Here is a 27,113-nt window from a genome sequence, read left to right on the forward strand (position 1 = left end):
CAGCATAACTCTGCGGAGTTTGTGTGCTTATCTGTATCTGTGTGTGTGTGTGTGTGTGTGTGTGTGTGTGTGTGCACGTGTGTGCGTGTGCGCGTGAGTGCACATCCACGAGGTGTCACTGCGCACTATCTTCAATCAAATGACCTTTTCGCAAAAGAAAAGCTGCTCTTTTGTGTCAAAGTGACTGCAGTTTGTGATTCATAATCTCGTGACTTCCAGCCATAAAACAAAAAAAAAAAAAACCCTCAGTGTCACAACTCCAGCAGGGCACACCCATCTTATGTTTTTTGTTACTAAATGAGTAGCTGCAAGCTCTTCGCCCTGTTCTCCGTCGTGATTTTATGACGGTTGCTGGACGGGGGGGGTAGCTACGCGCGAGACATCTTCTCTCTGCCGTGGGTGGGCTACATTATTACCTCCTTTTTCTGACAGGTTCCTCTCCCCAGCAGAGCATAATCTACTTCTAATGAACCCGAGGGTTAGCGGAGCAGAGACTCGAGGCCTGGCCCCCCGCCACCCCTCCCCCCCCGATTTTTTTTACTCCAGGCGCACACCTATTTCATCAGCTTTAAGAAAAGGGAGAAGTATTGGATTTTTATTAGAAATCCTCCGCTCTCCATGGGCTGCCAGTCCGTGGCTGAGGCCTCCGTGGCTGCCGGCCCGGGCTGGAGAGATAGAGACAGAGTGGACCCATAGGAGTCGGCCGAAGCCTGGACCATCCATCACTGTCAGCTCCTGTGATTCATATATGAGATCAGCGTTGAGGATGGCCCGGGGATGGCTCCAGCCGCCAAACTCGCTGACTGACTGACTGGCTTACTGACTCAGTGAGTGACTGAGTGACTGACCGACCGGGTGCCACCGCCCCTCTTTGTCACTCTCAGCGCCCCTTGGGGGGGGGGGGGGGTTTCCCCCGCTCTCACCTTCTGCGCGTGGATCCCGAATCTGTGTGCTGAATTGAGATCCGGTTTGTCCCTCTGATTAAGGTTTCTCCGCAGACCGACCCGGATCGTTCTAACGTCTAAGGTCTCTCTCCGCGGACTAAGGGTCCACGGCTTTGATGCTGCACGTGTGATCGGCGTTCCAGCGCATTTGCGTCGACTGGCTCGCGTTCACAGAGCATTTGCAATGTAATATCGCATATTAAATATCGGAGCTTTTAATCTGAACATGGCAGGAGCTAATGAGCTAGTAATCCAACTCTCTTGTAAGTGCTAAATGTGAATTTGTGTTGACTGCTATGAAATAGAGAGGCCTTTTGCTCGAAACGTCTTTGTTGAGTAACGATGCCTTTGCTAATGCAGAAATACGTCTGTTTCCGACTGTTGTCTACATGCCCTCTGACCCTTGCGCCATCATACACACGGCGAATGAAAACCACAGTAGACAGCCAAGGAAGAAAGGATTGGGGAAAAGTACAAAAGCCAGATATTCAGTTTCACTGAACTGAGTGTTTTTTGGACCCGTTGTGAGAGTCTGCTAAGGTTAATGACATTTTTTAGTGAATGAAATATTTTCTGTCCAGAAAATAGCTGTTCCAGGAGCATGTACTGTGCATATTTTTGTATGCATATCTAAACGTCCGATGAGTGATACATTGAAACAGATGCTGGTGACCGGCAGGGGAGAAACTGAAGTATAGAAATAGGAATTGAAGTGGGGACGGGGGGGGCAGCACACATGTTTACACAGTTCTCTCTCTCTCTCTTTCATATTTGTTCATTTGGTTTTTTTTTTCTGGTGACCTCACCCTTACTTCTTTTCATGTCGCTGCGTATGAAATAATTACACAAGAACCAAGATTGGATGAATCGACATGAATCCACATTTAATAACCAAGATGAAAAAAAAAAAAAAACAGCACAGTCATTGTCCTGAAAGGACCCCTCAGTCCCACGAAGCAATACAGATTTTCTCTGTGTGTGTGTGTGTGTGTGTGTGTGTATTCTTTTTCACGAAGAATGTTAAGTGCGTTTGTTTTGAGGTACGTATAGCTATAGAACTGATCTGTTATTCTTTTGTAGATCTCAGGAAGACATTTGACCAGGAGCCACTGGGGAAGGAGGTGTCTCTTGAGCAGGAAGTGCTTTTGCAGTGCCGACCACCTGAAGGCATACCTGCTGCTGAGGTAAGAGATCAGACTCTGGAGCATCACTTTTTTATGAACGTCTGGTAAAAAATCAAAAAGAAGAAGTCATGCTAGCTGATGAAATAGATAAGCAGATTATTGGATTGTGAACCTCAGAGGTTTTTTTTTTTCTTTTTATAGGGGTGGGTGAGGGTGGGTGGATATTTTACCTCAATTCACTGAACTTCAGACAATGGTCACTAATATTAAGAGGAAAATATATATATGTATGTGTGTATATATATACACACATAGGTAAATATGTACTCTGACGGTAAAAGATGTTGGAGTGATGAGTCATCCTAAGATAATGAATCTGACAGACAACCATACCAGAGAGACTTTGCTAAACTCTCTTAATATGTCTTAGTCTTAAGGAGGCGCTTTAGAATTTCCAGCTGCCCTGGAAACGGATCCTGTAAATCGAAGCCAGTGCATCATTACGATGACAAAGAAATATGATTTAAAACATCAAAGAGGAACACTGTGCCTCTGTGACAATTTGTGGAAATCCTTAAGCTGCAGGCTGGTGTTATACAATAGTTTGATGAAATTGAGAGAAGTGTTAAACATTTAAGCTTTGGGGACTTTCTCTCTGCCAGCTGCATAAAAATCGCAGCATGTGTTATGACTTTATTTCTTACGTTATTTTACTTCTTCCCTTCCCATGTTCTCTGAAAAAAAAAAAAAAAAAAAACCCCATAAACCGTAAAAACTGTGGATGTCATTTTAAAAGATAGACACACTTCTCAGCAATTTTTCATATCAAAAGTAGAATAACTTAAACGTAGCTCCATACTCAAGCATTGTGAGCGAAAACATATCGCTATAGGTTACATTAGATTTGTGAATATGAGATTTGCGCACGAACTCGTAACAACAAATTCTTTTTTTAAGGGGAAATATTGCTGGCTGCAGGCGCACTTTAAAATATTCGGGAGCAGTCGCAGCATTTGGCAGCGTGCAGATAAGGAGGCGCTTTCATGTGGCGGAGGTGCTTTCAAACACACGTTTGGATATTTCCCAAAGGCTGTCCTGTCATCAAATGCTTTTAAAGATCACCAAATGACCATTCGCCGTTTTTTTTTTTTTTTTTTTAAGGTGTCAGGAAAGTTTCCTACTCTCAGAACTGAAAGAGAACCAAGTGAACTTTTAAATTCTAACTTTTAGATTCTCATAAATTTAACTGAAAAACATTACACTGTTGTAAGGTATGCTTAGTTATTCATTTGTGGCATTTTAATGACTGAGATCACCTTCCACGCCTGTACGCAAACAAAAACGACCACATGCACACCCACACGTGCACACACACACGTGCACACACACACACACACACACACACGCACACACACACACACACACACACACACTATGAACTTTTCTCGATGAACATCCTCGCAGGCCCCCGTACAGAAGAATAAAACTCTGTTGCAGGTCAAATCAGAGGGGTCTCCTCAGAGCAGACGCTCATTTGAGGATGTGGATAGGGTGCTGCGGGGCCTTTGATTTCTCGGCGCTGCTTTGAAAAGAGTGGGAATGACCTGGAAAGGCAGAGTTAAGTGCGTGGAACTCTGACTGCTTTATTGGAGGTGAAAGTGCTGACGGAACAAGTGGAGCATAGTCAGATGAGAACTGTGTTTTACTGTGGGGTTTTTTTACCCCTCTTTTAGAAACTAAGGAACAGTTTCTGTTTGTTCAGAGGAGAGTTGTATCGCTGTAGTAGTGCAGTAATTGAGCAAAGATACAAAAAAAAAAAGCATTTTGAGGTGCCGCGTTTTGTGTTCTTCTGACGTAAATGGAAGGTTGAATCCTTTTTTGTGGTTGTTGTTTTTTGTTCAGATTGGTGATAATAGGGATAAGAGATCGCACCCTTGTCCGTAATAATCAGAGGCTGATTTCATTTCAGTCATTCTGTTGTGTGGAAGTATTTTATATCTAGGACGTGTGAGGAGAGTAGAATTTTTTTTTCCCTGTTTACTATGTTCAGCTGGTGATGTCCCTTTTAGTTATGAGGAAACGACATCTCAGTCAGCAGGGGACGGGACTCAGGCAGAACTCCCATAATGAGAAGTGTAAGGAGGAAAGAATTGAAATTACATGGATTGCTCAATGCTATAAGCACCCTTTCTCTCTCAGACAGAGTAAATAGGATGCCTCAGGGCTGGAAGGAAAAAAACCAAAAAACCAAAAAAATAAAAAAATAAAAAAATACTAGATGGTTCTTTCTCCTTCCTCATTCTGATTTTCTCAACATCATTTAAACAAAAGAACTCGAGAACTTGAGGGAAGGAGGGAGGGGGGAGGGCGGGTGGATTGGCATATGGTGTAGAGAATCTGTAAGGTAATTTTACCTGGAGGGAACAAAAAAAAACGATTTAGTTATGCATTAAAAACAAAGCAACAACCTCGGTTGAGGTCTTTCCACATTTAATAAGTCCACCAAAAAAATATTGTGGTGGTGGTGAGGCGGGGGGGGGTATCTTTTTGTTGCGAAGTCTTTCCGAGTGTCCGACAGAGCTGTAGACACAAAGCAGGTGGGTGGTTTTTGTAGAGAGTTGCATTGTGGGAATGGTTTTTTTGCCCTTGTGGTTATGCTACCCCTCCACAGCTGTTGCCCTGTTGGCAGGAGAAAGACCCAGACTAGGCCCGACAGTGGGGAGACCTGGATTCAGTGACCTCTAAATTTACCTCAGGCGGGCTGGCCGTCGCTCTACATTAGCCGTTCGGGCCCTCAGAGTACGGACAGCAAGGCGCCGGAAGGCTAAGTTAAACTGGAGCCGCGTGTGGGCACGACTAGCTTCAACGCTGGGAGTTCAAACAAGACGAAAAAACTAGCAGGCTAATGCAGAGTTTACCTCTGACGTAAAGTAATGAATCTATTAGACGTATTTGTCTTGTTTTCGAAGTGAAAGCACAGCTGCACTCGAGACAATCAACCTCAATTATCTCTGTCTCTTTCTCTGTAACTCTCTCCCCATCTCACTCTCTCCCCGTCTCTCTCTCTCTCTCTCTGTTGTTTCCCTCTACATTTTTCCCCAGTCGCGGGCGTTTTTTCTCTGCGTTTTATAAATTGTCTGGAGAGAAAACAGATGGGCAAAATCTGTGGTTGCATATGCATTCTGAAAAAAAAAAAAGGAAAAAGGGAAAAAAAAATACGCCATTTCTCATCAGCAGAAGGGGGGAGTGGAAGAGGAGAAACTTGGTTAAGAGAGCTTAAAAAAGGTGGGGGGGGGGGGGGTGGGGGGGGGGCAGGAATAGTGGTTAGTGGGCGTTTTATCCATTGGGTAACATGGCCCGTACCCAGAAAAGGAAAGACAATCTGATTAATCCCCCGGATTACACAGTAATGACATTGGCATTGTGCGTCCGTGATGCTTATATCCACTCCGTGATTTTGTTGCCCTTGGTCAAGCTTTGCATATCTTTAATAAGAAATAAACAGGTCGGCACAATGGACCCCGGCAATACATACATGTGTCAGGCACCTTGTTCTCTCTCTCTCTCTCTCTCTTTCTCTCTCTTTCTCTTTCTCTCTCTTTCTCTCTTTCTCTCTCTCCTTCTTTCTCTCTCTCTCTCTTTCTCTCTCTCTCTCTCTCTTTTGCTCACTGTGTTTTTCCCCTCACTCTCTTTTGTCAAAGGAGGATTATCGACATTTTACAACAAATGAATTCCCTGAAAATGGAGTATGATCATAATTACAAATATTATAATCTGAGATTACACACTGCGGCATCCCCTTTAACAATATGAATTTGGATTGGGTCGTCCGTGATGGCAATCTCTTGTGTGAATGATTGAGATTATATAATAGAGGGGGGACGTCGACCTCAAATGTAATCAAAATTGTGTGAGAAATACATTACCGTAATAGGTTATTCCCCAGGGACGGATTTTTTTTTCTTCTTTTTTTTGGTTTCTCCCAGGATTTTACCTGTGAACGTGAAGAAAATGGAAACATTTACATGTTACACCGACACACTCGTCAGCTCTGGAAGGGCGCATGTTGTAACTGGATGGTTGTTTAGCTTTGTGGGCTCTGAGCAGTACTTAGCAAATCAGATCATTCAATCGGCCTCGTCGTTCAGGAGAGACTCAAACGGAACGGGCCAACTAGACGCTGCCTCAAAATCCTGAACTTCTTTTTTTTTTCTCTCTCTCTCTCTCTCTCTCTCTCTTTGGCTTCGATGGAAAAGAATATAAACTTCATTTTCTCCGGGTCTTGCCCGTGTCTATCACTGGCTTTGTCTTGACAGATGAATTCCTCCTTCCCAGCAGTGTTGAACCCATGCACGGCCCAGGCTGGTGGAACCGTCTTATCTGATGCTGTGTAGATAGTGCCAGCAGTGCAGACTCGTACAAAGAAAACAAGCAGCAGACATTTATCTTGGCTCTCTTTCCCCTGCACATTTACCAGTGCAGCTTTGGTCTGCAAGTGCTGAAATACTCCGAGTGAGGGTTTTTTTTTTTTTTTAGTTTTTTTTAGTTTTTTTTTTTTTTTTTAGAATAGCACAGAGGTTGGATCATTCATATGAATCATACACTAGGAACACATTAACGTAATTCATCGAGTGCGGGAGGCGTTTTCATTTTTTCAACGCATGCTTTTACGTTTATGTGTCGGCACGACGTGTTTTTAATGCATTTGATCAAGTCGCATGGGCGTGTTTGAAAAAGTAAGCGCAACCTTTTCTCTTTTTTTTTCTTTTTTTTAAATGTATTCTATGTTTTCCTGAGCTGGTTTGATCAGTGGGTTCTCTGAGATAGGAGGAGGAGGAGGAGGAGGGACAGACGGAGGGGAGAAGACGACTTGAAACCTTAGCAACTCCATGGAGAGCCTCCCTATTCATCTCTCATATGAACTCTTTTTCATTTACTCCCAAAGGGATAGCACACAAGTGAGCGACAGTTTTTTTTTTGTTTTTTTTTTTTGTTTCCACCTCCAACCCCCCATCCCGTTTTTCAAACGAGGTATCTTGGCAAGTCCATTAAAAAAAAAAAAAAGAAAAGAAAAGAAAAGAAAAAAAAAAGGGACTTAAATCTTTCGTCTAAAGAAAGAACACTGTATCTTTTTGTTCTGCTTTTCTTTTCTCACAGCGTTCTCAACCCCTTGTCACAGCCCTTAGATAAAGATAGGGTTCAGAGGTGATGGTCCGCCGTCGAGCCGGCCATTCCGTTGTCATGGGAGCGGAGTTTTTAATTCAGGCAGTTTCTCAGGGAGCTGGGGTCCTGTGGAGTCATGGTGGGCAGCGAGTCATTGCCGCTCCGCGGGCTGAAGCTCCAGTGGCTTAGAAAAGAACAAATCATTTGATGCAGCCGGGGAGACGAGGAAGAGCTCTTCACAATCCTTGTCATACGCCTCTTTGGACGTGAAGTATTGTAATTACGAGACTCAAGCACCAGTCCTTAGCAGCGAACTGTGTTTCTGGTTATTTATTATGATTCTTGTTGCAATTTCATTAAGCATTTTGCCAACATATAGCAAAGACATATGGGATTTGGTTTTTTTTTTTTTTTTTGGAGCGAGCTGAAGTCCAATGAAAAGAGTCTGTTGCCTGTAGACAGTGCTTTTTTTATGTCAGGATATATGAGTAGAGCCAGGGAGAAGGAATCTTCTCACAGTTACTCCACTCACACACCGACACAAATACACCGTTGTCGACGTTATGGATGAGAGTAATAAGGGAATTAAAATTATTTGTCATTTATTCAGTTAGTGCTCATTATGGCTCTTTTATCATGACTGTTTTTAAAGCTCCATTTAGTGTTTCCTTTTTCTTATTCTGTACTGTGTGTCTATGGGGGCTAATTAAGGCAAATTATGGCTTTATTTGTAAATAATTTGCGGTATTAATTAGGCCTCAACATGAGATCCATTATTTCAGCGAGTCGTGCCGCGGTGAATCATGTTTATTTGTGCTGTTTTTTTAGAGGATTAGGAATGTCGGTTCGGTGAGGAAGCCCCGTTGGCTTGGCCCATGTAGGCAAAGCTCCTTTCATGTGATCCTGTAGGAGACAGTCGAGATGCCGCGTGTGGGAGACGGAATTGGCCCCCGACTGCACTTAACGGAGAGGGAGGTGAGGGCGTAAAGTACCGGCAGCCCGTCAGGTCACCTTGTCGACGGGCAAGGCGGAGAGCTCGCCCCCCCCCCGGTCAGAGACAGAGAGAGAGGGAGTGCAGTGGTGCTTAAGAGACTTCAGTTTTAACAGGAAGTGTGTGTATTCATTATGGGAGACCCCAGGGCCATAGCACGTTTGGAAGCCAGACAGCATCCCGGCGGTCACCTCTAACCGATGGTTGGTCTGCTGGCCCCAGCAGCCAATCATCTTCTGACTCGAACTGAGGTAACATTCTCTCTCTAATGGATCCAGTTCTTCCCCTCAGTTTCTCCTTCTCTCTCTCTCTCTCTCTCTCTCTCTCTCTCTCGCTCTGTGTCTCTCTCTCAGGGTCAAAACACTGAACTTGGGCAAACATTCATCCGTGAGCCCTTCAAACAGAAATGTCCGCAGAGAATTTTCCCCTTTTTATATTGAGATATAAAAGAACCTAGGGTCAGTGTACACAAACACTTACTCTGGTCAAAGAAAAAGCTATTCTGTGGCCACGGCTATCCAGCCCTTAACTGTGAACCAATCCTCAACCATCTGGAGACAAACGCTGTTTTTTTTTACTTAGAAAGCCAACACGTGCCAGTTGATTTTTTTTTTTTTCTTACCCAGTGCCACAGAATAGATATGCACTGGACAAATAATACCACACAATCCTACGCTTTCTGGTGTATTAATATTGAAACACTTTGATTTTGAATATATTTCCATATTTTTTTTTACCCAGAGCTGAAGCAGAACGTTGAGTTCTTTTGTTTGATTGAATCATTCATAACTTTTCTGTTTTTATTTTCTGAGAATATCACTTGACCTAGAGATGAAATTTTCCCAGAGAATGATGTAAGTAAGTAAAAAAAAACATATATATATATATATATATATATAAACCCTTGATTTGCATCCAGTGGGACTGTAAGAGTTTTTTTTCTCAGAGTGGTTTTGCTGATGCAGTGAGGCCAACATTGCCTTCCTCTGAGATCACAGTCTGGGTTTAACAAAAAAAAAAAAAAAAAAGAAAAAGAAATATCTGGAAACCTCTGGCTGCTTTTTTTTTTTTTTTTTTTCAAACCTTCCCCTGCTGTTCACTTAGGCTCTCTCCTCCTCTTCTCCTCCTCTTATTCTCTCTCCCTGTTTTATGTTTCCGGCTCCTGGAATGGGTTTGCCATTTGAGAGTCGAGGACGTGGATAGCGTTACCTGACAGCGTCTGATTACTGCCATACCGATGCTCTTGCATTGATATTTTGTGTAATATGTCGGCGTGCTGATACGGGCTAAGCATAATCAATTCTGTGACCGAACTGCTGAGGAGGGGAAGAGCGGAGTGACACCACAGTGGCATAAGCTATGGCTCTCCTCTGAGAGAAAGACAGCAAAAAGAAAGAAATGTGGAAGGGGGGGGGAGTTAAAAAAAAAATAAAAGGAAAACAAGTGGTGTCTCAGAGAACCTGTGCAGTCTGCTCGACCTTCAGTGTTAATTAGGACATCTGTGCCAAGGCCATCTAGCGAGGCTTACAGTGTTCTCCCAGACTCAGTGTGATCCAGTCAGGAGAAGAGTTCTCTCAGGCGCAGCTCAAACAACACCTATTAATCACCTCATTCTCTCTCTCTCTCTCTCTCTCTCTCTCTCTCTCTCTCTGTCTCTCTCACTCCCTCTTCCCTATGTAGCCGTGTGACTATGTATGTGTGTGTGTGTGTGTGTGTGTGTGTGTGTGTGTGTGTGTGTGCGAGCATGCGTTAAAGAGAGAGAATTTGTGAGGTGAGGCTTTCCGCCCACTACGCCTGTTCCTTGGCATACATATTCAAACTGTGGGCTTCACATCTCCCACTGTGGTCTCCAGAAGCACTTCCAGAAATAAATCGCAGAAAAGCCTCATTCAAGCACCAAGCTTTTTGTCCTTCACATTAGCACAAAGGGAGAACACTATATGTGATTTTTTTTTTCTTATGAAATATTTATCACGATAGTTGTCTCATTGCTAGTTTTTTTGTCTATGAATAGATATGCAGTACTTTTATTTCTCAGAAGCAAACAGAGGTTTTTTTTTTCCCCTGGAGTTACTCAGGCTCCATCTCTCCAATAAACTTCATCAGTATTTTGCATCATAGCGTGAATAATTCAGTAGAATATGACAAAGAATAGATGACAACACTATTACAAAAACTTTAGCATTCATGGCCATGCAGTCATCTCCAAACATGAACTGCGCTCAGATAATTAAGAATTAGGGAAACCGAAAGTCATTTTTGTTTTCTTTTTATTTCTTTTGTTTTTGTAGGATTTTTAGGTTTTTTGTCGCTTCATTGTGCACAAAATAACAAGGACTTTGAGTACTGTGGTTGGTTTTTTTTTCCCTACAGTCGTGAAGTTCAAAGCAATCTATTAAAGTAGACATCGCCGTGGCTATTTTTTGGCGCTCTTAATCCAGATCTGTTTAATAAGAGTCAAAGTGAGAGTCGTATGTAGTGGCTTTTTGTTTTTTTGTTTTTTTTTTCCCGGCTCTTCTGTTGCTTCCCGGTCCTGATCATCTTGAATATTATTTAAATGCTAGTGTCATTTAAAGCTATTACTCCGCTCCATTAAATATTAATGTGGGTTTCCTGCATCTTTACCCCTGCACTCAATCAAACAACACTATCACGTCGCTCTCAAACTCAAACACACACACACACACACACACAAATGTACACTCACATATACGCATGCACAAACATTTTAACACCCCAACACACCCTGCTACTCAAAATTAAATTGATGTCAGCCAGTGTTGATGGAGTTTGAATCAAATAATTGGCTGCTAATGCCTCTCTCTATTTGTGTAATGACCATTTGTATTAATTTCCTCTGTGAATATTAGTCGCAAAGTAGGTTCTAATCAAGAGCAATATGCATTCTGCACTATCCTGTCTGCATGGCAGGATATGAGGAGAACAGGGAAAGACATTCAGTTTTACTGTGCAGAACGACTCTGCCATTATTTATGGCCTTGCTCCTCTCTCTCGCTCTCTCTTTCTCTTTTTTTCCCCTCTCTCTCTCTCTCTCTCTCTCTCTCTCACTCTCCACTCCTCTCTCTCTCTCTCTCTCTCTCTCTCTCTCACTCACTCACTCACTCAGTCAGTCACTCTCTCTCTCTCTCTCTCTCGCCCTCTTTTCACTCTCCATCTTTTGTCCCTTTCCTGGAGAGGAAAAATCCCTGGCTTTATGACAGCTGACATGTGGCAGTTTCCCTCTATTAATGACAAGAAATGTGGCAATTATTGCTATGAACATCTCAGTGACAATCAACCAATAATGAATGGAGTGCTTTGTCTGAGAGAGAAAAAGCAAAAGAGAGAGCAAGAGAGAGAGAGAAACAAAGAAGAGAGAGAAAGTGAGCAAGAGAGCTTGTTCTGACAAAACAAGATGGAGAAAGACTTCAGCGTCGATGCATAATAGAGAGGATGCTTGCATGTTTGCGTGTGTGTGTGTGTGTGTGTGTGTGTGTGTGCGTGAGTGAGTGAGTGAGTGAGTGAGTGAGTGAGTGTAAATACACCTGTATGATAGTGTATGAATACATGTCCCTGCTTACAGTATTTCACATAAGAAGAAAATTTCATGCATTTCATACAGAAAGAGAATTTTGTTATTGTTCTCCACCGTATCTTAATCTTTAACAGCTTTAAGTTTTTAAGTGACTCTCACTATAGATGACTGACTTAGTCTGATCTCTTTATGTAAAATTGAGTGAGGTCTTATAACCAGAGAGAGAAAGAAAGAGAGAGAGAGAGAGAGAGAGAGAGAGAGAGAGAGAGAAAGAAAGAGAGAGAGAGAGAGAGAGAGAGAGAGAGAGAGAGAGAGAAAGAGAGAGAGAGAGAGAGAGAAAGAGAGAGAGAAGCGCCGTTGATGCACCTGTGGCAGGCTGAGGATGAAGAAGGTGATTTGTCAAACAGCCCGAGAGGAAGATTTCTCCTTCTCCTCCTTCTCGGGCTGTTTCCTGACATCTCTCTGCACTAAAAGGATTGCTCTTTTGTTCAATTTTTAATTATCCTCTCATACTGTACAGCACTTGACTTCTGAACAGAGCGTTTTGGGAGCCTACCTCCTTGATTTGTGATGAAATGGATCACAAATGGATTTCATCCAACCATCCCCTCCTCCATCCCCTTTTATACAGTCAGTCTTAATCATGGACGTTTTTATGTATCGGGCAGAATGGGTAAGAGCAACAATTTCCATTCATAGCGGCCAGTGGATTTGAACTGTAAAATGTTCCTTTCATTTCTTTTTGTCTTCTTCTTCTTCTTCTTCTTCCTCTTTTTTTTTTTTTTTTGTTCCTTGGTGCTCAGAAAAGTCTCAGCCGACTGGGTGAATCGTGCGGCCCGGTCGCAGGTGAGATAGCCATTCGCTGTGTGTTATGACAGGTTTATTGTTTTTGATCTAGGCGCGTGACAGGTACTCTCTATTTCCGCAACTTGCTGTCTGGAGTTTCTTTGCTATTTTGCAATCATCGACCTCGCTCAGTTCAAACACAAATTCGGTTTTCGCCACTGGCCTTGTTTGAGGCAACTCGAAATACAGGTGAATAAATCTCCTTAAAATGCGGGAATCTCTCTCTCTCTCTCTCTCTCTCTCTCTCTCTCTCTCTCTCTCTCATACTGAACAGATGCCAAACTCAGCAATCTCTTGGGACAGAGGTTTAAAATAACACTGTTCCCGTCCCAGCAGGGAATGCCCGGTCCAATCAGCGAACGACTAACACACGACTGTGATAAATACAGACACATACGCTCACCTTATCTCAGCGGCTTCCTGTTTTGTGCTCCCGTGTTTACTGTTTTCCTGTTTACTTTAGCAAATTGAATGATGCACATAATCGCTCCTAGCCTCTCTAGTGGCCTCGTGGATTTATTTTGTAATCCTCATTGATTTTTATATCAGGACCTACTTTAGTTTCATTGCTATCATAATGATTATGTTGTAGGATTGTACAAATTTGCCTTAATGTAAAGGCAAACTGCGTTCTGTCTGTATGTTTATGTTCTGAAATTGTGGAGGTCGTGCGGTTCTTTCATTAGTTTTAGTACAATTAAAACAGCATCTCTCAACTCCACTCCTGTTAGTCCACAGAAGAGCAGATTTTTGCTTTTGTCCAGGCGGTACCGTACCCAATTCAACTTAATCTACTGATTACTGTGGCGCCTGGTTTTTGAACATGGGGTTCCAGTTCCAGACCTGGGTTAGAATGTTAAGTATTTGAATGACTGTGTAAATACTCTTAAATCGCTCTTTGACTGTATGTCCTTTATTAAAGCTATGAAAATTCTAACCGGGCCGAGTTTGTTTGAGGGATATAAAACAAACATAATGTAAATGCCTCACACAGTCTTCGTCAAAAACCACCGTTTTTCGTTGTTAATTAAAGGAGCCGGGTCACCAGGGAAAACACAGAAGAGAACTGGGACACGGCCCAGCCATTCAAATACCTCAAATACTTATTTCACTCTGGCCAGTTCTTGGGTTTCTAATCTGGTTGGTACACATGCCTGGAGTAGAGAAGCAGTGAATTAGAGTTGTGTGGCTATGTTTCAGGGGCAGGATGGAGCTCAGATTATGTAATGTCCCAGCAGTGTCCAGCTTCAACCAGCATTATGTTTTCTGTCCTCCATGTCTCACATCTGCTTCAGCAGTGTTTACAGAAATTTTTATGATCTTTTTAAAGACTCACTTAAACTACTTCATTATTCATGAACAGTAATGGAAAGCAATAAAATGAAAACTGCACATCATGTGCAATATTTTTTTTTTTTTCCATACGATTATTCTTCTAATGACGGGAGGGTACCGTCTTGCTCGATGGTATTTTTAGGGGAGACACATATCAAAAAAGAGCTGATGAATGATAGATGAACTCTCTTTCCCTGTTTTCAGCTGTTTGAAATACTATATGAATAAGCATTAAATAATCCACCATGACATTTTCTACATGTTTAAAGTACTTGAATCAAGTGTTAAAATGAAGCTCGACTTTGAAAGAAACATTTTTTTTTTTCCGTCTTTCTCTTCTTTTCTTCAGTGTGGAATCCCAATTAAATTGCTTCAGGTATGATTAGAAGTGATCTCTACAGAAAAAGGTAGTGCGAAATTAATCCAGGCATATATTGTATAGACAGAGAGCAAGAAAGTTTAATCATTGCTGGAAGCCTATGGAAATGGTAATGTTCTTTGATTGGTACTGAATGGAAGACTGAAGGTACAACAGTCGTCTTCATTAGTTTTTAAGCCTACTGAAAATAGCACTAAAGTGATGTCACTAGTTATTCTACTTCCCTGAACTTAAGGCAACTTTAATTCTCTTGAAAAAGTAGTTCAGGGACCTGTAAAAGACAAAAAAAAAAAAGAATCTGTGAATCTTTGAAGACGAATCGAATTCCGATCACAAAACCACACCACTAGCTAGACTCAGGTTAGATCTTAACGGTCGGTGATTTAGACTTAGCACCGGATAGGTCCCTCTCCTCGTCCGTTTCAGAAGTCCTTCCAAAGTATTCCCCCAAGACTCGTGATCTGAGAGCATTAGACTGTTGTAAACACCGACCATAGATTTTAGACATTCCCTGAGTCAGATCCGTGTCTTCAGCAGTATTGACCGGACACGGTCTGAGGCACCGCGTCCACACATCGAGCAGGAAACCTCAGTGATTTATTGCGAAATAAAACTTCGAAAACCATCGTCATTCTCCGGATATGACCTCAGGTTCAATAGCAGGATCATTTGGGGGAAAAAAGGCAAACTCATAAAGAAAGGTCAGAGAGTGTTTCAGGTCCAACAATAACACTGTATTTCCTCCTCTCCGTCTCTGACAGGGCTGTATTATTTTGTTCTGAGGAAATAAAAAGAGAACATGATAGGTATTGACGTTTTATGGAACACTCCAGAACTTCACAGACATAAACAGTCCAGCCATAATATGACTTTATTGAAATGTAAGTCGGAAAATGAGAGGAAACGTAACCTTAAATGTTTCCCTTTGATTTATCGAGTCGAAGTAGATTAATGTGTGAACGTCTGCTCTGTTCGTTTTGCTCTTTGATGTCAGCTCTCTCCGCCGTCTGTGCTGAAGAGTTTCCCTCCCGTTGTGTTCACACAGGTGGAATGGCTGAAGAACGAGGAAGTCATTGACCCGGCCGACGACCGAAACTTTTACATCACCATCGATCACAACCTCATCATCAAACAGGCCCGCCTGTCAGACACCGCCAACTACACTTGTGTGGCCAAGAACATAGTCGCCAAGAGGAGGAGCACCACAGCCACCGTCATAGTTTACGGTAACAGTGTCTTCTCAGCTTGCCTTGGGTTTTAGCGCTGCCTGTTGTCAGGAAACCGGCGTCAAATATTGACGCGGCGGACAAGTGTCAATATTTGACGCCCGAGTCAACATTCGACGCAATCGCGTCGGCCGCTCCTTCTCCCGTCTCAACTCGCATTCTCATTTTCAACACAAATGTCTCGGATGTCAGTTTTCTTTGCTCAGAGGCGTCAAAAACAAAACCCTGCAAAGGAAGTTTAAGTTAAAGCTATGGGGGCTTTGGATATGTTAACGTTTTGCACAATGGTTGCAGTGACATTTCATACAATTATGGAATGACCATGTTTTTGGTCATCAAATATTGATGTGAGTCTTCGTGGTGTCAATATTTGATGGCTGTTTTCTAAGATCAGGATTCCTTCTCACCAATCTACTTCCTTTCCGCTATCTTACCCAGGCAAAACATCTGTCAATAGCTTTACAGACATCTTGATCCAAGAACGCTGAAAAAAAAAAAAAAATCTTATCTAACTTCCTACACTTGTAATGTTTGACTCAGTTTATTTGTGGCCTTGCATCAAGGAAATTTCTGACAGTCTTGTTTTGGGTAGTACAGCTTCTCTTTTAAGCACCTTAGTCCTTCTCCTTAGTAGATTTGTGGGTCTTGATCTTCCCTCAGAGTTTCCCGGTATAAAGAGAATTTTCCTCTTAAGAGCAGACAGAGCTGCTGACAACTTGGAACTGCTTAGAAGGAGAACCCCCGCTGACGCTCTCAGACGATTCAGAGAGAATAACAGCAAAGAAGAGACTTAAGATTCTTGCTGAAGAAATATGACGTGAAGTCAAATTTAAGCACCTGCTATGTTAGTGTAAAGTATGAGAACTCTTTCAGACAAAATGACCTTCAACAAGTGAAAACATCTTGGTTACTGGCAGAAGGGGGGCTTTTTCTTGTTGTTGTTGTTGTTGTTGTTGTTTAGTTTTGTTTATGAATCTTTTACATGTCAAATCCCTGGACTGCTTAAAAAAAAAACCCCAAAAAACAGAGACTTGTTATTTTCTTTCTTCTGTGCTGTAGTAAATTGGCCTCTCATCCTCTTGAAGCCTAGTGGAAATACAAATGTTCTCTACTCCACCCGGGTAGAATGATCTACTCTACGAGATGGAAGCATTTTCCGTAATGGAAAGCAATGTGATTGGTTGTGAGGATAAAAACCTGAGCATTGTCTGGCAGCTCCCAAAGCAGCCTGGTAGAGTGTCACTGATCCAATAATCAACATTTCATGATTTCAAGCAAGAAGGAAAAAAAAAAAAAAGAAAAGAAAAAAGAACTGCATATCCTAAAATACATTCAATCTTCGCATCAGCCATTACGGTATCCTTTTAGCTCTTGAGGGGAAGTGTGTATGTTTTGTTTGGCTGCACTCCTCAGTCTGTGGCTAATCTTTGGGTCCTAGACAGGAAAGAAGGATCCTCCCAGACATACACTGCAGAGTATCCCGTATACCCCCCCCCTCACCCACCCCATGCCCCAATGCTGGAGCTGGTGATGTCATCGAAGGTCAAATTTCATCTCCATCTTTCACTCCTGGCTTCCAACTTCCAGTCAGGGTCTCTACAGCCGCGTTCTACATCACCCGCACGGTCATGAAAGCCCTGAGATTAAACAGGCTCTATTATTGTACGTTTTTCCCTCCCTTCATTACCATCCTCCATGTCTTTGTTATTGCTGCCCTAGGAAAAAGAAGAAGAAGAAGAAGAAGAAGAAGAAGAAGAAGAAGAAGAAGAAGAAGAAGAAGAAAAAACAAAAAAAAAACACATTCGCTTTGGTTCGCCATGTGTGTGTGGCTCAAGTGAGTCCAAGAGTAGCAGTGCAAAGCCACAAAAGTATCTGTACCGGATTCCTGTGTCTGGGGTCACAATCCTTAGCATGCTTATTCAGCCCTAAATGCAGCCTGTGAGGACAGTAGGCTGTTGCAGAGAGCTTTGATCTCAGCTCATCTTCAGAAGAATGCACCACAATCCATCGCCTGTCGCAGCTATGTCATCTGCCGGAGTCTGCGGAGGTCCACCGAGAGAGCTTAGCCCGAACCAAAGACACTCTCTTTCTCTCCTGATTAGTTCTCTATGAACAGAAAAACAGCAGATCAGACTCGAAATTTCATCACAACCACAACAAGGAGGCCTCTGAAGACAGGGAGAGACAGGCAGAAAAAAGAGGGAAACCCAGGATTTAACGAGTAACTGCTCTGGCTGCCTTCCTCTAGTCTCTGATTTTAGGGTTTGCCCAAAAGCACATCACTTTTCATGCGATGAGAAGCTAAGAGTCTTAAGATGTCCAAAGCCACAATCTTGCTCTCAGTTGTGGCTCTTTCCAGTTGTGTTCTGGGCTAGATTAGGAATGAGTGAGATACTACAAATGCCACAGTTCAAAAATGATGCATAGCATTCTGATGGATAATAACTACTTCTAGAGAGTCTCTCCTTTTTTTTCTTTTTTCTTTTTCTTTCTCTCTCAATTCCTTTCACTCCATTCAACTGCACTCAGCAATAGAAATGTGAGGAAAACATTTTTTTTTTCTTTTTGCATACTCAAATAACTTACAGTGTTTGGATCCTTGTGAGAATTATGTGAGATTGTTTTCGAACATTCCAAACAAAATAGCTCTAAGCTTTGATTATTGTTGTTGTTGTGGTTGTTGTTTTTTTTTAAAATTTTTTTGTTTAATTTCCTTTGGCAGTCAACGGTGGTTGGTCGACGTGGACCGAGTGGTCTGTGTGTAGCAGTCGCTGTGGTCGTGGGTACCAGAAACGAACTCGCAGTTGCACCAACCCCGCGCCTCTGAACGGGGGAGCCATCTGTGAAGGCCAAGCTATCCAGAAACTGGCGTGTAACCCTCTTTGCCCAGGTACGGAACCACACACACACACACACAGACATTACCACGGATCTTTATTCTGTATAAACGTGCATGTGTTTGAAGTATATATATATATATATATATATATATATATATATATATATATATATATATATATATATATATATATAAAGATATTTTGGCCTCTGTCTTCCACAGTGGACGGCCTGTGGACAGAGTGGAGTAAGTGGTCTACGTGTGGGACAGAGTGTACCCACTGGAGAAGACGAGAATGCAGCGCTCCGGCCCCCAAAAACGGGGGGAAAGACTGCGAAGGGATGGTTCTCCAGTCGAAGAACTGTACAGATGGCCTTTGTATGCAGAGTGAGTAGCCAAACTCCCACTCTTCTTCCCCTCCTCTTCGCTTCATCGAGGGGGAAATTTATTGCCCTGTTTTATATGGAGCTCCGAAACATTTTTCTTACACCATACAGAATTCCCACACCGAACATCACCTACCCCTCATTCTGCTTGTAGAATACTCTCTGCAGTTCTCCACATTCTTTTTCTTTCTTGTACTCCATTTCGATTATGTCTCTTTCTCACAGTCCTTTTCAAACAAAAAAAGAAAAATTATTTTCCATATATTCCAGGAGAGTTGAAAACTAAGACTGTTGCATAGAGTAAAATTATGCATAAGCTGAAAACAATATGTTTCTACGTTGTCTGTGCCAAGGGCAGGGTGTAAATATAGAATATGTGAGCGTTTCAAGCCCAGTTCGCCACACAAAGCATCGCTGAAAGTAATTACCCTCGTCACAGGCTGTGCATTCAGGAGCTATATTTAAAATAATGATAAAGTGATTATAACGTACTTACAGAAAAGTTTCATAATTGCAAAGCGTCTGTGATTACTATGATTTGGACCCTAATTTAAAAAGCATGGGACTGAGCTGGTGAAACCAAAAGGAAAATTGGGGCCACCCGAGTCAAACAAGCATAGACCTACTGTTATTCTCCAACAGGCAATTACATGTGTTGACAAGCAGACAAATATTTTATGTTACCTCTGTTGCTCTCTGCAGATTTTTTAAAACTCTTGAGTGGAGTGGAGTAGCAGTAGGCAATGTCTCTGTCTCTATCTGTATTAGTGCTCTGTAATCATTCCATTAATCTTTATTGTTTTGCTCCGAGCTCCAAAGCCAGTCGTGTGCAGTTAGGTTTATGATTTTGTTTAGTTTTTTTTTTTTTGTAGATAGAGAAACATGTTCTAAGTAGTGTGTGTGTGTGTGTGTGTGTGTGTGTGTGTGTGTGTGTCTGTGTGTGTCTGTGTGTGTGTTGTGTGTGCGTGTGTATTAATGTTTGTTTCTGCGTTTATGTGTTTTAAATTGTGCAGAGAGGACAAACAGTGAGTTCTGTTTGGCCAACACTGCCTCCTGTTTTCTGTTTGGGAGACATTTAGGATTGCAGAGGCTGGAAAAGATTTGAAACACTGAAGCTGGTTTGGTGTCTTGTACTTGTCCAAACTTTTGCTACGTTCTGAAACAGAGTATGTGAGTGTGTGTGTGTGTGTGTGTGTGTGTGCGCATGCGTGTGTGTGTGTGTGTGTGTGTACTCTGTTTATCTGCTAATCCTTCATTTCAGCTCCATTCCCTGTGGGCTCAGCCACGACATTCTCACTTCTGTTTACCCGTTTATTCGAGAAAGAGCCAAAGATAAGACCACAGATGGGTTCATAATTTCACATTCCAAAAAAGCATGTAGTCAACATTTTCACATTTACATAGTCACCTTAGAGGGAGAAAGCCTCTGAAAAACAGCCAGTCTGTGGCTCTGTCTGTATACCGCACGATGAGCAAAGACCAAGGCTCGTCTTTAATGCCAAATGTCTTCGCTATTTGGCTTGCTCTCCTTTCTCTGTGGTTAATGTTATTTGACACCAACACATGAACCAAATAAAAAATGAGTACGGCATTATTTTTTGATTATTCAAGACCTCAAGTCTAACTTGTCTAAAATTTCGTTTGATAATTCTAAGCTGTTAAAAGACAGAGAAAAAAAATGGGACTAACAATCGCATTGCGCATCACTATCTGAGGAATCCAATATCTGGTGTCAGTTTCGTTTTAGATGCATATGCATAGAAATGATGAGAGTCAAGTGAGTGAATACATTGATCAGACAGCTCCCGGAAGATAAGACTGCCCGTATGCCTGCTGTGTTTGCTCATCTCGTGAAACACTCAGAGACGACTCGTGCGAGGCCTGAGCAGATTCGTATGGAACATTCTCCTTCTCCCTGGCGTTTCGAAACCCTCCTCTCCCTCTCCCTCAAATCCATTGCGGGACACATTAGTTGTTGGGTTTTTTTTTTTTGGTTTTTTTTTCTGCCAGATTGATGACTGGTTTGTGAAGGATATAAAACCCATAATGATATAGATTTGGGCTCACTTCCTCTGATTGATTTTTTCCCCTGCGTTCTGAGTTAAGAGGGTGAAACCACTTACGTCCGAGCTAATGACCGTCTCAACGTGCATTTGGAGAGAAATTCACATTATCTGAAAGCTCACATTATGGAAAATATCATTGTGAATGTATTACATGTGATATGTGAACGCACCTTGCCCCGAACCGGACCTTCATCCCATCCAGTTTCTGGCCCGTCCTCTCCGTATAACCAGTCATTTATTTTGCGTTGTATATGCGGTTTACTGGAAAAGTGGCCGTTATGTTTCCCAGGGCATTAATAGATATACCACTTCGGTGATGGGAAATGTATTTTGTTATGAGTTGAAACATATCACTTTTTATACCTCAACGGAAACCTGATTGTACGTATTATCATAACAGATCATATTTGGTATTTAATTACGAGACCTTGAAACTTTTTTAAAAGATACATGTATTGTTTTGTTTCTGTTTTTGTTTTTTGTTGGGGGTTTTTTTTTAGCTCGGTTTTCTCGGTTAAATCCCTTTGACTTTTTCTGACTCGTGTTTTTGTTTTCTTCTCCGGCTGTCTTAGTTTGTTATGACGTTGGTTTTGAGGGCCTCGGTTACTCAACTCTCAGACAGATGACATTTTCTTGACATATCGATCTGCTGAAAGGGCAGGACAGACACAAACACAAGGGCAAATGTGAGCTTTTTTAGTCTTATCAAACAATGGAGCCAGTGCTGAACTCAGAGTACAGTACCTCAGACTTCTTCTTGGCCAAGTAAGTTGATGTTTCTTTTTTTCTTTTTTTTTCTTTTTCTTTTTTTTTTTGTATTTGTTGCTACAACTGGGGATCATTAATTTATTGCTTAATTTTTGCTTTTCTCAGCATAATTTTGCAATCTGTTGTCTTCATCTCAGATTGTGCTCACTTCTCATTTGGTATGTGTCAATAGCGGTTTATTAACTATTTCCTCTCCATTAGGAAACAGTAATGTGTCTCATTATTTTGCAAAATGTATCAGTAATTGACTTGAATAATTAATAACCCGCTATCTGTTCATGTGAATATAGATGTCATTCAGTGTGAAACTATTTTTAAAGTATTGTTGTGCTTGTTAGAATTCATAGATTCTCCCTGCTTCATCATAAAATATTCATATACCGATAATTACGCAGTTGCTTAAATGCTGTGCTTGCCAGTATATTATCACACTGTATTTTCCAATATACGAACAATATGTTATTGACATGCACATGTAAGTCACTTTTTAATGTTTTCTTGTGTATTTTCTTAGTGAATAACATTACTGGGAGTAATTATTTAAGAAAAATGTTACAAATTTGACTAGGATACATCGAACTCTGAGAAACAAAATGTATCAGTGGTTCATAGATTGAAAATATGTTTCTGTCCACGAGTGCAAAGCCCAAACAGGAGGAGATCTCTGAAGATTGTGGAGTTTCATAACGTTCTGCAGTGTCGTCTGTGAAGGACAGATTGGGTGTGCCAGTCATGCCTGCATATGTCTGTTTTTCTCACCGTTACCAAACTTAGGCTCATGAGCTTCCTGATTCTTCACATGCACAGACCCCCTCAGCTTTACAGAGGAATGTTCAGGAGGGGCTATAAGGCAGAACAATCACCTTACAACCAACATTTTCTCTCTCTCTCTCTCTCTCTCTCTCTCTCTCTTTCTGTCTCTCTCTCTCTCTGTCTGTGTCTCTCTCTTTCTCTTTCATGTCTGATTACATGGTCATAAACCCTCCATCCATCAGTTGATTGATTTTTCTGTCCATCGATATATCCACCTTTCTGTCTCCGTCTTTGACTGCTTCTACACAAAGAGTTCATTGTTTGTCTGCCCCCCCCCCCCCCCCCCCCCACCTTCTCCAGTCAGTTCAGTGAACGCTTAGCGTCCCTTGCATTTAAGCCTTTTTTTTTTGTCCTGTGTACATAACATGCCCTCTGATTCAGAGCGCTATCACTGCTGTGAGTGCGGGGTTGACACACAGGGCTTGTTAGCGGCTGTTCTTACCGTGTCCATTCAAAAGGAGGATTGGATTTACCAGCGCTCAACATGCTGCATTAGCACGAGTCACGCGTGCTAATGGTAGCCACCTTCAGAGTTCAGGACGTGGCGATTTCTCACAGGCTCTTGCCAGATATTAAACTCGAAAAGCCCTTAACTCATGGACTCAGAGACTGTTTATCAACGTAAAACAATCCATTCCAGTTGGCCATTAGTCCTAATGAAGCACTAAAGTCCGCTTGACGGATGGAACGATTCTCTCGCTAGCTGCGCTCCAACCCTTTATTTCCTTTCATTTGTCTGCGGAGCCAAGTCAAAATGGAAGAAAGTGATAGCAAATAGAGAAAAATCACTTTCTTGCGTGATCATTATTCATTGCCTTTGTTGTCTTGTTTGATTTTGTTCAATCAAATTGTGTTAAATTTGATTTTCGTTCCCCCCCTCTCTCTCTTCCCCCCTTGAACCCTCACCCCACCCCTGTTCCTCATTCTTTTTCTCAAGGTTCGTTGTATCAGAAGTCTTCTGAACCTAAAGACAAGAATGATTTGGCATATCCATGTGAGTTCTCATCTTTTTTTTTGTTGTTATTTTTAATTCATGCTTTTTTTTTTTCTCTGTTTGCTCTTTTTGTCTCATTCTCTCATGTCTCTGTCTTTTATAATCAGCCACTTTATAATCTACTGTTTCTTTTAGCATTTTCTCTCTCTCTCTCTCTCTCTCTCTCTCTCTGTGTCTCTGCTCAGTGTGCCCTTTCTTCCTTTCTGTACCGCCTGTGCATTCTGGTACAACACTGCTGTTTCGGCCTTGAAGCCCAGCATTGCCTCGGAGTTCTCTCTCTCACTTGGTTTTCTGTGATCACTTGACTGTGGAATTACTCAGTGGTTTTCTAACGGGGAGGTGGGGGAGGGGGGGGGGAAGAAAACCCTAACTCTTCAATAATCCTTTTCATTTTTCAGCCCTGATTTCCTACCTACAGTCGTCTCATGTTCAAAGCAATGTATTAATCTAAGTGATACATTTTAATGCCCACCCCTGTTAGGTTTCCCTCACTATCATCAAAGTGCGTATGAAAGATTGTGTTAGTCTGAAGGGATGTACGTTAAATAACTGCACCAAAGCTTGCAAGGGAAATGTGTTTAGATGATATCTGTGAACTTTCATCAGCTCCTCTCCACTTTTTTCCTCTCCGTTTTTGTGTGTGGTGTTTGTCTGTGTGTGTGCGTGTGTGTGTGTGTGGTGTGTGTGTGTGTGTGGTGTCTGTGTGTGTGTGTGTGTGCATGCGTGTGTTTCATTTCTTTTTTCTTCTTTTTTTTTTTTTTTGAGAAGCTTCAAGGGCAGTGTAAAGTCTAGTGAAATTATTGTCAAAGATATGGAGGCTCAGTCTTACAGGAAAAAAAAGCAAGACGCATGTTATGGAAAACATAGCAGACGAAGTTTATTAATAATACAACAAGCTCTTGGATTTTGAGGTAAAATTGGTGGTATCTATGTCACAGACTGGCCAAAATAGATTTCACATTTACTCACCGTTTGCTCTGGAGAGATCTCGCCTTTCCTATGGTCTCCTCAAAGATAACTTGAGATGCAGAATGTGTGTGTGTGTGTGTGTGTGTAGGTGTGTGTGTGTGTGCGCGCATGCGTGCGTGTGTATGTGTGTGTGTGCGTGTGTGTGTGCTTCACCTTGCCCATGTCAAAGCACCCTATGTTGAAGTGCTGGCAGCCTGAGGCTTAAAGGCTGGCAGATAATCAAACCCTGTTACACTGCCTTCCTTACCCCTGCTGTATCACCCCTGCTAGCTTACCAAGATCACAGGCTGATCAATAGGATCAGTTCCTTATGCACTCATCGCTGTATCCCCAGCTTCAGTAAGGCATTTCTGTATCTACACTGCCACGCCGCATCTGGTCAGACCATCATCATCGTCATCATGATGGAGCTCTCCAGCTTAGCTTTCCTACTTACACAGGTCTTATGGATAAAAAAAAAAAAAAGAAAGTTGCCATCAAACCTTTCTTACATCTCAGGTATGTAATCTCCAAAAAAAAAAAAAAAAAGGAAAGGAATATATACATTTTCTTCGGAAAGTTTGGAAGAGGTTGGGAGTTAGTGTGGAGGTCAGACTGGTTCTTTTTGTGGAGGGCACGACTCACATTAAGGAGATTAATTTCTGATGTCGTGGTGATTAAACTCCACATGGGGCATTGCGCCGCTGATCTTGACATTGATTGGTGCTACCTTTTAAAAGAGCGTCAGCCGCAGGCGCGCACACACAGAGGCATGGACAGGTCCTCAGGAAAAGAGAAAGAGAGAGAGAGAAAGAGAGAGAGAGAGAGAGAGAGAGAGAAAGAGAGAGAGAGAGAGAGAGAGAGAGAGAGAAAGAGAGAGAGAGAGAGAGAGAGAGAAAGAGAGAGAGAGAGAGAGAGAGAGAGAGGGAGAGAGAGAGAGAGAGAGAGAAAGAGAGAGAGAGAGAGAGAGAGAGAGAGGGAGAGAGAGAGAGAGCTAAAAGAGTCTCTGAGAAACTGCCCATCCACCTTTACGTCTGTTCCAATAGAAAACGAGGCGTTTCACTCTCATAGACTTAATGGGAGAGAAAACACACAATTTCTTGTAGAGTCTGCCTCTACAAGACCATTAAACTTAAGAGAGAGCCAAGGCTCACATTGAACTGTTGCTGTGCTAGAATTACAGTAAGAATAAAAATGAATAAATTAAAAAAAAAAAAAAACACCTTGGCATATTTGCAAGCTCATGCCTTGAGCGACATCAGCATAGTATCATTGCCTGTAGGTTTATTCTCAAGCACTTATACAAAAATGGTGTTAAAGCCATGGAACGTCATTGTAATATAATTCAAATATTTAATTTTGGTTGCTAATGACTGGCTCCATACTTGTAGCTGATACTGCCATCTGCTGGTGGAGGCGTAATTTAAAGGTGCCCCAGGGCTTTGGTCATTAAGGAGAGGAGCTGGTATGTAGCGGCAGGAGAAATGAGGAGTGTTTAGTTTTTTGTTTTTTCTCAGTGTTCTATGGTCTTCTTTTGTACTATATTAATTTATGCACTCCTACAATTCAACACCACGTCCTCCGCTCCCAAGCGCAACACGACTGCAAATGAAAATGCTAAAAATTCATTTTGTTTTCGGACACAATTCTCTCTCTCTCTCTCTCTCTCTCTTTCCTTTTGCTGCTTCTGTTTTCTATTTAACTTCGAATCAATAGCCCTCATCGAGATTTTTTTTCCATGTTCGTTTTATAGTCAAATTCGACATGCGGTCACCGTTAAGGAGAAAGTCGAACCACGCCGTCACACCCTTGCTAGACACCTTTTAAACCGAGTCATTTTCTTAGTTGTCAGTGCTTTGACAGGGCAGACCATTCATCACAATTATCAAGAGGACAAAAGGACTGGCTCCACAGGGATGAGCCCAAAGTGATGTTTCTAATGATGGCTTGTCAAACGCCGTGGAGCCTCGCTACTACTCCATATAATCACAGGGATTTTTTTTTTAGCCGGAAACAGCACAGGGTAGGGAAAGAGGGAGAAAAAAAACAGATGAAAGCAGAAATGTGAAACCAGGGTTATTTTTGAGATGTTATCAGTGAAGCCAGAGAACAAAGTCAGGGAGGGGTAAGACGGAGGAATGGTATGTGTTCTTTCGCAGTTCCCTGTCATTTGAAACAGTATAACCCATTCTCTTGTTTGTGACTTCTAATCCATACATCTTGTTTGAAACATTACACTCTAATATGTTCAAGTAAAGATGTACCCCCCCCCCCCCCCCCCCCAAGCCCTAAAATGTTTGGCATTGTGAAAAGGAGTCATTTGCGCCTCTACACATAGCAATTTTCACACCTCTCTCTCTCTCTCTCACTCTCTCCTTTCCCTGTTCTTGCAGACCTTCAGTAGTTCTATCAAAAAACTAACCTGGTCTTTCACTCACCCATTAATACCGTTTTAACAATTCAACTGTATTTTAAACTTTTGCTCGGTGCGCCTCATGAAATTCAAAAACGGTGATGTTATTCAAATGGGTCGATAACTCCCAGACCTCCGGTATGTACATCTTAGCATTTGTATTTTTTGTGCTAACATTTTGAAGTATGGGTTTCAATAGAAATAGTCTGAGACACAGTGCACAGGTTTTCTCTTATTTTTTTTATTTTTTTAAAAAAAGGCGAACACCATCTTAATGCGAATGCTTTATGCACTGTGGCAGTCAGAAAAGCTCCACTCATTCATAGGAAGGTAATGAAGTCTC

The 27,113-nt window shown here is 42.0% G+C and overlaps 1 protein-coding gene across 1 annotated transcript in view; it reads left to right on the forward strand.

The window, feature by feature from the left end:
* unc5cb (unc-5 netrin receptor Cb) overlaps window positions 1-27,113 on the forward strand; it is a 63,745-nt gene that overhangs the window by 22,712 nt on the left and 13,920 nt on the right. Inside the window, exons 4-8 of the mRNA XM_030768051.1 lie at window positions 2,025-2,128; window positions 15,363-15,543; window positions 18,266-18,433; window positions 18,605-18,769; window positions 23,353-23,409. Of these exons, the coding sequence (XP_030623911.1) occupies window positions 2,025-2,128; window positions 15,363-15,543; window positions 18,266-18,433; window positions 18,605-18,769; window positions 23,353-23,409 (675 nt within the window). The remainder of the gene's footprint in view (window positions 1-2,024; window positions 2,129-15,362; window positions 15,544-18,265; window positions 18,434-18,604; window positions 18,770-23,352; window positions 23,410-27,113) is intronic.

This window comes from Chanos chanos, chromosome 3 (genome assembly GCF_902362185.1).
Source record: "Chanos chanos chromosome 3, fChaCha1.1, whole genome shotgun sequence".
Taxonomy (NCBI): Eukaryota; Metazoa; Chordata; class Actinopteri; order Gonorynchiformes; family Chanidae; genus Chanos; species Chanos chanos.